Source organism: Mya arenaria, chromosome 10 (genome assembly GCF_026914265.1).
Source record: "Mya arenaria isolate MELC-2E11 chromosome 10, ASM2691426v1".
NCBI lineage: Eukaryota > Metazoa > Mollusca > Bivalvia > Myida > Myidae > Mya > Mya arenaria.
The window spans coordinates 60,306,267-60,320,784 of record NC_069131.1 but is presented as its reverse complement, the minus strand read 5'-3'; the positions used below and the strand labels follow the sequence as shown (position 1 = coordinate 60,320,784).

At 39.6% G+C, this 14,518-nt stretch overlaps 1 protein-coding gene across 1 annotated transcript in view; it reads right to left on the bottom strand.

Moving 5' to 3' along the window:
* LOC128206827 (protein dachsous-like) overlaps positions 1 to 2,069 on the bottom strand; it is a 76,466-nt gene extending 74,397 nt beyond the window's left edge. Inside the window, exon 1 of the mRNA XM_052909508.1 lies at positions 995 to 2,069. Within this exon, the coding sequence (XP_052765468.1) occupies positions 995 to 1,063 (69 nt within the window). The 5' untranslated portion in view covers positions 1,064 to 2,069. The remainder of the gene's footprint in view (positions 1 to 994) is intronic.
* Between the last annotated feature and the right edge of the window lie 12,449 nt (positions 2,070 to 14,518).

Genomic DNA, 14,518 nt, shown 5'->3' with positions numbered 1-14,518 from the left:
TCTGCATAGGATGATTTTTTTTCGGGGTGTATTTTTCTACGCCTACAGTTTCACGAGACTCATTAGTAAGAGCCCTCCGACAAATACGCAGAAGCAGACGGTAATACAGAAGTAATCTCTCTCTCTCTCTCTCTCTCTCTCTCTCTCTCTCTCTCTCTCTCTCTCTCTCTCTCTGTCTCTCTCTCTCTCTCTAAACATTAAAAATAGTGGGGCATTGTGTAGAGCGGGAAAGGAGCGAAGGAATAGAACGGAAAGAGAGATTTAGTGGATTCCGCAGAAGAAGTCGCTTAGCCGAGCCAGAGACGGTGGCTTTGTTCGATATTGAAATGGTTTGTAAAACGTTTGGTGTTCGCGTTCGAATCGCACCAAATCCTTAATTACCTCTACTTAGAAAAACTTTGTTCGTCAAATCATTCCTACAAAATATAATCAGCGACCAAGCTTTCAATGTAATGCAAAAACGGTGAAAAATGGATTGATATTTAAATATCGTTGGTCCACTAATATGTGCAAACACTACAGTTTTTTGTAGGTGCTTAAGAAAAATCCAAACATAAAATGAAGACCGAGTTTTGAAGGAAAAAACCCCACACAATAACATAAGGGCAGTGTACTCAAAATAAACGTTTTGAAAGCTTAAGATTTCCCCAAAAAATCATTGGATAGTTTTTCTTTCCGAAAATATAAAGGATTTATTCTATTTATTGGATGCACTTACATAAGAACTATAGTAACACTGGAATGCAGCTTCGAACATAATTAAAAGCAAATAATAAAATATTATATCTGTGAAATACCATTTTTTCTTTCTTTGCATTTCGGTAGGATTCAAATAACGCATAAAAGTGCATTTATATATATTGATCTAACTACTGGCAATTAAAGATATCATCAATTCATTAGTGAAACTTCCTTATATAAACATTTTTTAAATGCTAAAAACAAAATATAAATTGTTATATATAAATAATTAAATGATATGATATATTCTTACCGCTGCCTGAGTGACCCGCAATTGACTAGACAGTATGATAGCTGTAAACCAACAAATTGCCAATTCCATTTTAGGACTTCACGCCGCAAAGTTATATATCAGCGAAAAACAATTTCACCACAAACAATCTGCAACGATATTCCAGCAAAATCAAGATATTCAGTAAAAAAACAAGTTCACCACGTAACACTGCAGCGTTATTCTAGTAAAAAGAACAAGTTCACCACGTAGCGCGTCAACGTTATTCTAGTAAAACACAAATTCACCACAAACGATCAGCTACGATATTCCAGTGAAAAACAAGTTCACTACTAAGCGCGTCAACGTTATTCCAGTAGGAAAAAAGTTCACCACATAGCGCCGCAACGTTATTCCAACGAAATCAAGTTCACCACGTAACGCCACAACGCTGTTCCAGTGAAAACAGGTTCAATACTTAGCGCGTCAACGTAATTCCAGCGAAAATCAAGTTCTCGACTTAGCGCTGCAACGTTATTCCAGTAAAAATCAAGACAACGTGGCGCGTCAACGTTATTCCAGTAAAACACAAGTTCACTACTTAGCGCCGCAACGTTATTCCAGTGAAAAAAAGTTTACCACGTAGCGCGTCAACGTTATTCCAGTGAAAAAAAGCATACCACGTAGCGCGTCAACGTTATTCCAGTGAAAAAAAAACAAGTTCACTACTCAGCGCGTCAACGTTATTCCAGTGAAAAAAACAACAAGTTTTCTACTCAGCGCGTCAACGTTTTAATCAAGCAATATTCAAGTCCATTACTAAGAGCCGCAGCGTTATTCCAGCGAAAATCATATGCGAAAATCAAGTTCACGACAAAATCAACTTTTTTTCTTGACACACACACACAGACAGAATTCACATCACATTTTTAATCAAAGAATTTAATTTTTAATGTATCTTCCTGATACTATTTAGATGCTTCTTTATCAAAATCAGTTCTTTTAAGTTGACTTAATAAAGTTAAAATGCTTTGCGTATCATCATAGATTAATTTCAATTTTATTCAAATTATCTATCGGTTATCGATTATATCTTCGGCGACTGACGTTCTCTTAAATGAATGTTCTCTTCACTTTTGGGAATTAATAATTCTATGATGAGTATTCATCTTCTTTTCAATTTAATTCATTAAAATCAATCTAGTGTTCACAGATAATGTCCGCTTTCAATGGTTGTTTTGAGATTTTATCACGACTGTTTATAAAGTGCCCTGATCCTCTCATTGAAGTACATATAAAGGTGCTGTACTTTAGAAGTATCATTATTGACGATATTTTCGTCAATCAGCATACAAATATTTAATACCAATATCATCCGTAACTGCGGCTATAGCGATACTTTAAAGGTACATTGCTTTATCATTCAGTTAAAGATATAAGCTTATATTTCCGCCACATCAAAATTAACATTATTAAAGAAGTTGCGAAAGCTGTACGAATAAGCGGAAGTGTACTACGTTCAGTGCACTACGTTGTGTGGGCATGACTTGTACACGACAAATACGACAAGGAAACTTATACGACAGGTGCACTAACACGACAAGCATACTTACACGGCAAGTACACTAACACGACAAGTACACTAACACGGCAAGTACACTAACACGGCAAGTACACTTACACGACAAGTACACTTACACGACAAGTACACTAACACGACAAGTACACTTACACAACAAGCACACTAACACGGCAAGTACACTAACACGGCAAGTACACAAACACGGCAAGTACACAAACACGGCAAGTACACTAACACGGCAAGTACACTTACACGACAAGTACACTAGCACGACAAGTACACTAACACAACAAGTACACTAACACGACAAGTACACTAACACGACAAGTACACTAACACGACAAGTACACTTACACGACAAGTACACTAACACGGCAAGTACACTAACACGGCAAGTACACAAACACGGCAAGTACACAAACACGGCAAGTACACTAACACGGCAAGTACACTTACACGACAAGTACACTAACACGACAAGTACACTAACACGACAAGTACACTTACACGACAAGTACACTTACACGACAAGTACACTAACACGACAAGTACACTAACACGACAAGTACACTTACACGACAAGTACACTTACACGACAAGTACACTAACACGACAAGTACACTAACACGACAAGTACACTTACACGACAAGTACACTAACACGACAAGTACACTAACACGGCAAGTACACTAACACGGCAAGTACACTAACACGGCAAGTACACTAACACGACAAGTACACAAACACGGCAAGTACACTTACACGACAAGTACACTAACACGACAAGTACACTTACACGGCAAGTACACTAACACGGCAAGTACACTAACACGGCAAGTACACTAACACGACAAGTACACAAACATGGCAAGTACACTTACACGACAAGTACACTAACACGACAAGTACACTAACACGACAAGTACACTAACACGAAAAGTACACTAACACGACAAGTACACTTACACGACAAGTACACTTACACGACAAGTACACTAACACGACAAGTACACTAACACGACAAGTACACTTACACGACAAGTACACTAACACGACAAGTACACTAACACGGCAAGTACACTAACACGGCAAGTACACTAACACGGCAAGTACACTAACACGACAAGTACACTAACACGGCAAGTACACTAACACGACAAGTACACTAACACGACAAGTACACTTACACGGCAAGTACACTAACACGGCAAGTACACTAACACGGCAAGTACACTAACACGACAAGTACACAAACACGGCAAGTACACTAACACGACAAGTACACTAACACGACAAGTACACTAACACGACAAGTACACTAACACGACAAGTACACTAACACGACAAGTACACTTACACGACAAGTACACTAACACGACAAGTACATTTACACGACAAGTACACTAACACGACAAGTACACTTACACGACAAGTACACTAACACGGCAAGTACACTAACACGACAAGTACACAAACACGGCAAGTACACTTACACGACAAGTACACTAACACGACAAGTACACTAACACGGCAAGTACACTAACACGGCAAGTACACTAACACGGCAAGTACACTAACACGACAAGTACACTAACACGGCAAGTACACTTACACGACAAGTACACTAACACGACAAGTACACTAACACGACAAGTACACTTACACGACAAGTACACTAACACGACAAGTACATTTACACGACAAGTACACTAACACGACAAGTACACAAACACGGCAAGTACACAAACACGGCAAGTACACTAACACGACAAGTACACTTACACGACAAGTACACTAACACGACAAGTACACAAACACGGCAAGTACACTAACACGGCAAGTACACTTACACGACAAGTACACTAACACGACAAGTACACTAACACGGCAAGTACACTAACACGGCAAGTACACTAACACGACAAGTACACTAACACGACAAGTACACTTACACGACAAGTACACTTACACGACAAGTACACTAACACGACAAGTACACTTACACGACAAGTACACTTACAAGACAAGTACACTAACACGACAAGTACACTTACACGACAAGTACACTTACACGACAAGTACACTTACACGACAAGTACACTTACACGACAAGTACACTTACACGACAAGTACACTAACACGACAAGTACACTAACACGACAAGTACACTAACACGGCAAGTACACAAACACGGCAAGTACACAAACACGGCAAGTACACTAACACGACAAGTACACTAACACGACAAGTACACAAACACGACAAGCATATTACAGGACATGTACACTAACATGGCAAGTACACTAACACGACAAGTACACTAACACGACAAGTACACTAACACGACAAGTACACTAACACAACAAGTACACTAACACGACAAGTACACTTACACGACAAGTACACTAACACGACAAGTACACTAACACGGCAAGTACACTAACACGGCAAGTACACTAACACGGCAAGTACAATAAAACGACAAGTACACTAACACGACAAGTACACAAACACAACAAGTACACTAACACGACAAGTACACTAACACGACAAGTACACTTACACGACAAGTACACTTACACGACAAGTACACTTACAAGACAAGAACACTAACACGACAAGTACACTAACACGACAAGTACACTTGCACGACAAGTACACTTACACGACAAGTACACTTACACGACAAGTACACTAACACGACAAGTACACTAACACGGCAAGTACACAAACACGGCAAGTACACAAACACGGCAAGTACACAAACACGGCAAGTACACTTACACGACAAGTACACTTACACGACAAGTACACTAACACGGCAAGTACACTAACACGGCAAGTACACTAACACGGCAAGTACACTTACACGACAAGTACACTTACACGACAAGTACACTAACACGACAAGTACACTAACACGGCAAGTACACTTACACGACAAGTACACTAACACGACAAGTACACTTACACGACAAGTACACTAACACGACAAGTACATTTACACGACAAGTACACTAACACGACAAGTACACTAACACGACAAGTACACTTACACGACAAGTACACTTACACGACAAGTACACTAACACGACAAGTACACTAACACGACAAGTACACTTACACGACAAGTACACTAACACGACAAGTACACTAACACGGCAAGTACACTAACACGGCAAGTACACTAACACGGCAAGTACACTAACACGACAAGTACACAAACACGGCAAGTACACTTACACGACAAGTACACTAACACGACAAGTACACTTACACGGCAAGTACACTAACACGACAAGTACACAAACACGGCAAGTACACTAACACGACAAGTACACTAACACGACAAGTACACTAACACGACAAGTACACTAACACGACAAGTACACTAACACGACAAGTACACTTACACGACAAGTACACTAACACGACAAGTACATTTACACGACAAGTACACTAACACGACAAGTACACTTACACGACAAGTACACTAACACGGCAAGTACACTAACACGACAAGTACACAAACACGGCAAGTACACTTACACGACAAGTACACTAACACGACAAGTACACTAACACGGCAAGTACACTAACACGGCAAGTACACTAACACGGCAAGTACACTAACACGACAAGTACACTAACACGGCAAGTACACTTACACGACAAGTACACTAACACGACAAGTACACTAACACGACAAGTACACTTACACGACAAGTACACTAACACGACAAGTACACTTACACGACAAGTACACTAACACGACAAGTACACAAACACGGCAAGTACACAAACACGGCAAGTACACTAACACGACAAGTACACTTACACGACAAGTACACTAACACGACAAGTACACAAACACGGCAAGTACACTAACACGGCAAGTACACTTACACGACAAGTACACTAACACGACAAGTACACAAACACGGCAAGTACACTAACACGGCAAGTACACTAACACGACAAGTACACTAACACGACAAGTACACTTACACGACAAGTACACTAACACGGCAAGTACACTTACACGACAAGTACACTTACACGACAAGTACACTTACAAGACAAGTACACTTACACGACAAGTACACTTACACGACAAGTACACTTACACGACAAGTACACTTACACGACAAGTACACTTACACGACAAGTACACTTACACGACAAGTACACTAACACGACAAGTACACAAACACGACAAGTACACTAACACGGCAAGTACACAAACACGGCAAGTACACTAACACGGCAAGTACACTAACACGACAAGTACACTAACACGACAAGTACACAAACACGACAAGCATATTACAGGACATGTACACTAACATGGCAAGTACACTAACACGACAAGTACACTAATACGACAAGTACACTAACACGACAAGTACACTAACACAACAAGTACACTAACACGACAAGTACACTTACACGACAAGTACACTAACACGACAAGTACACTAACACGGCAAGTACACTAACACGGCAAGTACACTAACAAGGCAAGTACAATAAAACGACAAGTACACTAACACGACAAGTACACAAACACAACAAGTACACTAACACGACAAGTACACTAACACGACAAGTACACTTACACGACAAGTACACTTACACGACAAGTACACTTACACGACAAGTACACTAACACGACAAGTACACTAACACGACAAGTACACTTACACGACAAGTACACTTACACGACAAGTACACTTACACGACAAGTACACTAACACGACAAGTACACTAACACGGCAAGTACACAAACACGGCAAGTACACAAACACGGCAAGTACACAAACACGGCAAGTACACTAACACGACAAGTACACTTACACGACAAGTACACTAACACGGCAAGTACACTAACACGGCAAGTACACTAACACGGCAAGTACACTTACACGACAAGTACACTTACACGACAAGTACACTAACACGACAAGTACACTAACACGGCAAGTACACTTACACGACAAGTACACTAACACGACAAGTACACTTACACGACAAGTACACTAACACGACAAGTACATTTACACGACAAGTACACTAACACGACAAGTACACTAACACGACAAGTACACTTACACGACAAGTACACTTACACGACAAGTACACTAACACGACAAGTACACTAACACGACAAGTACACTTACACGACAAGTACACTAACACGACAAGTACACTAACACGGCAAGTACACTAACACGGCAAGTACACTAACACGGCAAGTACACTAACACGACAAGTACACAAACACGGCAAGTACACTTACACGACAAGTACACTAACACGATAAGTACACTTACACGGCAAGTACACTAACACGGCAAGTACACTAACACGGCAAGTACACTAACACGACAAGTACACAAACACGGCAAGTACACTTACACGACAAGTACACTAACACGACAAGTACACTAACACGACAAGTACACTAACACGACAAGTACACTAACACGACAAGTACACTTACACGACAAGTACACTTACACGACAAGTACACTAACACGACAAGTACACTAACACGACAAGTACACTTACACGACAAGTACACTAACACGACAAGTACACTAACACGGCAAGTACACTAACACGGCAAGTACACTAACACGGCAAGTACACTAACACGACAAGTACACAAACACGGCAAGTACACTTACACGACAAGTACACTAACACGACAAGTACACTTACACGGCAAGTACACTAACACGGCAAGTACACTAACACGGCAAGTACACTAACACGACAAGTACACTAACACGGCAAGTACACTAACACGACAAGTACACTAACACGACAAGTACACTAACACGACAAGTACACTAACACGACAAGTACACTAACACGACAAGTACACTTACACGACAAGTACACTAACACGACAAGTACACTAACACGACAAGTACACTAACACGACAAGTACACTTACACGACAAGTACACTAACACGGCAAGTACACTAACACGACAAGTACACTAACACGGCAAGTACACTTACACGACAAGTACACTAACACGACAAGTACACTAACACGGCAAGTACACTAACACGGCAAGTACACTAACACGGCAAGTACACTAACACGACAAGTACACAAACACGGCAAGTACACTTACACGACAAGTACACTAACACGACAAGTACACTAACACGACAAGTACACTTACACGACAAGTACACTAACACGACAAGTACACTTACACGACAAGTACACTAACACGACAAGTACACAAACACGGCAAGTACACAAACACGGCAAGTACACTAACACGACAAGTACACTTACACGACAAGTACACTTACACGACAAGTACACAAACACGGCAAGTACACTAACACGGCAAGTACACTTACACGACAAGTACACTAACACGACAAGTACACAAACACGGCAAGTACACTAACACGGCAAGTACACTAACACGACAAGTACACTAACACGACAAGTACACTTACACGACAAGTACACTTACACGGCAAGTACACTTACACGACAAGTACACTTACACGACAAGTACACTTACACGACAAGTACACTTACACGACAAGTACACTTACACGACAAGTACACTTACACGACAAGTACACTTACACGACAAGTACACTTACACGACAAGTACACTTACACGACAAGTACACTAACACGACAAGTACACAAACACGACAAGTACACTAACACGGCAAGTACACAAACACGGAAAGTACACAAACTCGGCAAGTACACTAACACGACAAGTACACTAACACGACAAGTACACAAACACGACAAGCATATTACAGGACAAGTACACTAACATGGCAAGTACACTAACACGACAAGTACACTAATACGACAAGTACACTAACACGACAAGTACACTAACACGACAAGTACACTAACACGACAAGTACACTTACACGACAAGTACACTAACACGACAAGTACACTAACACGGCAAGTACACTAACACGGCAAGTACACTAACAAGGCAAGTACAATAAAACGACAAGTACACTAACACGACAAGTACACAAACACGACAAGTACACTAACACGACAAGTACACTAACACGACAAGTACACTTACACGACAAGTACACTTACACGACAAGTACACTTACACGACAAGTACACTAACACGACAAGTACACTAACACGACAAGTACACTTACACGACAAGTACACTTACACGACAAGTACACTTACACGACAAGTACACTAACACGACAAGTACACTAACACGGCAAGTACACAAACACGGCAAGTACACAAACACGGCAAGTACACAAACACGGCAAGTACACTTACACGACAAGTACACTTACACGACAAGTACACTAACACGGCAAGTACACTAACACGGCAAGTACACTAACACGGCAAGTACACTTACACGACAAGTACACTTACACGACAAGTACACTAACACGACAAGTACACTAACACGGCAAGTACACTAACACGGCAAGTACACTAACAAGGCAAGTACAATAAAACGACAAGTACACTTACACGGCAAGTACACTAACACGACAAGTACACTAACACGACAAGTACACTAACACGGCAAGTACACTAACACGGCAAGTACACTAACACGGCAAGTACACTAACACGGCAAGTACACTAACAAGGCAAGTACAATAAAACGACAAGTACACTAACACGACAAGTACACTAACACGAAAAGTACACTAACACGGCAAGTACACTAACACGGCAAGTACACTAACACGACAAGTACACAAACACGACAAGTACACTAACACGGCAAGTACAATAAAACGACAAGTACACTAACACGACAAGTACACTTACACGGCAAGTACACTAACACGACAAGTACACTAACACGACAAGTACACTAACACGGCAAGTACACTTACACGACAAGTACACTAACACGACAAGTACACTAACACGACAAGTACACTAGCACGACAAGTACACTTACACGACAAGTACACTAACACGACAAGTACACTAACACGTCACGTACACTAACACGACAAGTACACTAACACGACAAGTACACTAACACGACAAGTACACTAACACGACAAGTACACTAACACGGCAAGTACACTAACACGGCAAGTACACTAACAAGGCAAGTACACTAACACGACAAGTACACTAACACGACAAGTACACTTACACGGCAAGTACACTAACACGACAAGTACACTAACACGACAAGTACACTAACACGGCAAGTACACTTACACGACAAGTACACTAACACGGCAAGTACACTTACACGACAAGTACACTAACACGACAAGTACACTAACACGACAAGTACACTAACACGACAAGTACACTTACACGACAAGTACACTAACACGGCAAGTACACTAACACGACAAGTACACTAACACGGCAAGTACACTAACACGACAAGTACACAAACACGGCAAGTACACAAACACGGCAAGTACACTTACACGACAAGTACACTAACACGACAAGTACACTTACACGACAAGTACACTAACACGACAAGTACACTAACACGACAAGTACACTAACACGACAAGTACACTTACACAACAAGTACACTAGCACAACAAGTACACTTACACGACAAGTACACTGACACGACAAGTACACTAACACGACAAGTACACTAACACGACAAGTACACTTACACGAAAAGCCCACTTACGTTTGCAATAAGGTTTTTCCTATGAACAACATTAGATGGCATGGTACTTTAAATAAACACGTTTGGTATGTATAAGTACTTATTAAATATGTGTTTTTTTTAAATGGACACAAGCAACAGAAGTACCCATGACTTTGACATAAATGTCGTACTTTGTTTGTCAAGTTATCCCGTTGCATTGTAGTTTACAGCGCGGCTATAGAATTATGAACTTACATACATTATTTGTTTTGGAGTTTGAAAGAAATATACAAACATTACATCAAAGGGAACAAATTATAGGTATATCAGCTGGGCGGATAAAAAAAAAGTAAAATAAATAAACGACGGCAGAGTTTACAGAAATGCTGATTTGAAAAGGGATGATGTATTTCGTTTGACAAATTCAGTTCTTCACAAAGTGTCGATAACTTTTCGCCCGATTGGCGGCTTTCAAACCAACACAAGTTATTCAGTAGCCAGTTCAATGTCGATAAATTGTATCAACGAATGCCAAGTCGGGTACGAATATTGTCCTGTCATCGACAACCGATCGACACCTGTTTCTCGATTAGTAATGACTGGTTGGAGATAAGTTGCAAATGATCGTAAGCATTATGCACTAGTCAATGGTACCCCCCCCCCACCGGTCCGCATTATTTAGTTAAAAGTTAAAGGTTTATCACTCAAAATTCATGTTTGTTATACATGTGTATGTATTGATTTGAAATATGAGTGTCCCTTTAACTGTTAATTCTACTGGCAAAACGTGTTATACTTAATGTTAATCTACAATTAATTTATGAACGCGATTTGACAACGAAAAAACGATTTTTTTTCGAAAATAAAACTCTACACTTAAGGTAAAACATTTTAAAATTTTCTTAATACTCTTCTCTCATTCGGCCCCCGGTCCAGTATTTACATATTAATTTGTTAATCATCGATACATTCCACGTGCTGAAAATTCTATTTAATGTTTATTCTTATCATGATTATGTTATAATCAGAGTTTAAAGCAAGAAATGATATTGTGAAAGTTTCAATTATAATGGAGCAGTGTAAGTTTTTATGCTCATACAATGGAGCAAATCTATTGCATAGAATATGATGAATACTAACTTGTGTATCAATGTAGCCACTGACGTTTAATACTGGGTCTATATAAACAGGTTAAATATACTGAAATAGCGGTCTGTAGATCTTTTCAATTGAGGTAATTTGAAAGAACGTTCAAAACGTTTTCCTTTATGTCAATGTAAATTTGTCATCAAGTACCAATAGCCATTGAAATAGTTTTATAAATAAGATTATAATCGAGACACATAAACTAGTTTTCCCCTCCCACCTCTCCCTCCCCCCTCCAACTCAACCCTGTTTTGATGTTCATTTCTTTAAATCCATGTTTTTAGTATAAACTTATTTATTTTACAAGGATTGTGAAACAAGCTTTTGCAACTTATTGAAATCACTCTCGATGGCAAGATGATGCGAGAGTGTGGTCGTGTGCTGTTGGGTAAACTCGGAGTACCCGGAGGAAGCCCAGTTGTCCGACTTGGTGACCAAACACCAAACTCACATGCGCCCAGGCCGGGAATCGAACCCGGGTCGCCTAGGTAAGAAGCGAGTGCACTAACCACTGCGCTAACCGGACAACCAATCCGTGTTTTATGAGCGAGAACGGATGACGCTTCAGAATGGACGGCGGATAGATGGAGGAATTAACATGGGAGTTATTATTCGTTTATATTCTTGCGAACTTAGACACTTTGTTGACAAATGTTGGAACAGGTATGTTGAGTAGTCCTCATATTTATCAAAGCCACGAGAGAGAGAGAGAGAAAGAGAGAGAGAGAGAGAGAGAGAGAGAGAGAGAGAGAGAGCTACCACGCCGATAGCGATAAGGCTACGCCTAGCAAAATGAAATAATGTCTTAACTTCAAAATAAAACATTTCGAAATAGCATCGGAATTCTGTTTCAGTAGAATAACAGTTTCTATTTCAAAACTCAAATTTAGGGGGGAAAAACATTTATTAATTTCCTTTACGTTAGTCAACAAAAGACGACGTTTGTTTAGAAACATTGTCAAAACTCAATGTTTTTCTTCATTTCTTCGTAAAGAATCACCTGTTTTATACAAGTGTAATGATTATTATTGATATAACTACCTTAATGTTTCTCTCAATAAGTTAATATCGGTTTTAAATGAAATGAAAGACTGTTGTAACAAGCAACAGAGAAGTTAGAAATGACCATGGTCATTATAAATGCACAAGATTTTACTTTGATTTACGTCAAAGAAGATTTTGTTTTAGCTACGCGTATATATTTTTTGAGATTTACTTATATGATATCAGAAATTTAATCAAATTTAATAAAAATGTAACTCAAATTAACTGAGTTGTCTTTTTCACCAGTATGTCCAAACAAGCATAAAAGCAAATGTATTTGCTTCGGATTTAAGAATTTTTGCACAACCTGAAAAGGAGACAAATTTCCAAACAGAACTAAATTGCAAGATATCGTCAATATTATAAATATTATAAACTAATACTCAAATGATATTTCTTGTTTTAAGACTAACGAAAAATATACGTATATTAAGTATGGATACATTAAGACAGTTTCATGGTTGAAATAGTCTACTAAAAGGTTCTTTGTTATCAAACAATTGCAAAAATGCATAATTTGAGCAGCATTTAGGGAAAATGGCAGTATTTCGGATTTCCTTAATTGTCTTTACTATCTCTCAGTTATGAGAAGCATATATTGTGTTAAATATATAGAAAACAGCGTCACTACACTACTGTTGATAAGTGCAGATTGTCGGAGGTTATGGCGGATAGCAACGGCAACTGATAAGCCCCGCCTTATCTTGGCACGGATTGGTCAGTCGGGTATCGATCAGGGGCCGTATTCAATACGCAATTTAGATTGATCTTAAATGTGACCAAGTCTGCGAAAATGGGTCCTAATGAGAAAAATGACATTTTCAGGTTTTTACATTTTCTGAATGTGCTATGTTTCAGAAATAAAGTCCTGGGCCCCGTTTTACTAACAGTTCGTAAGTTTTGCGTAAGTTTTTACGTACATTTTCAACTTACGTAAATAATACGAATTGCGTACGTGCGTTTTACTAAAATTTCGTAAGTGTAAATATTTGCGTAGGAATAAATAATGCGTAACTCTCCGATTGGAGGTAGAAATCTCTCTTGGCGCGCACCTGTCAAAAAGATATGGCGATGCCGCAAAAGTTTAAAAGGAAAGAGAATTGGTCCAGAGCAGAGCATGAAATGCTGAGTTATTCATTCCTTGATGAAAGC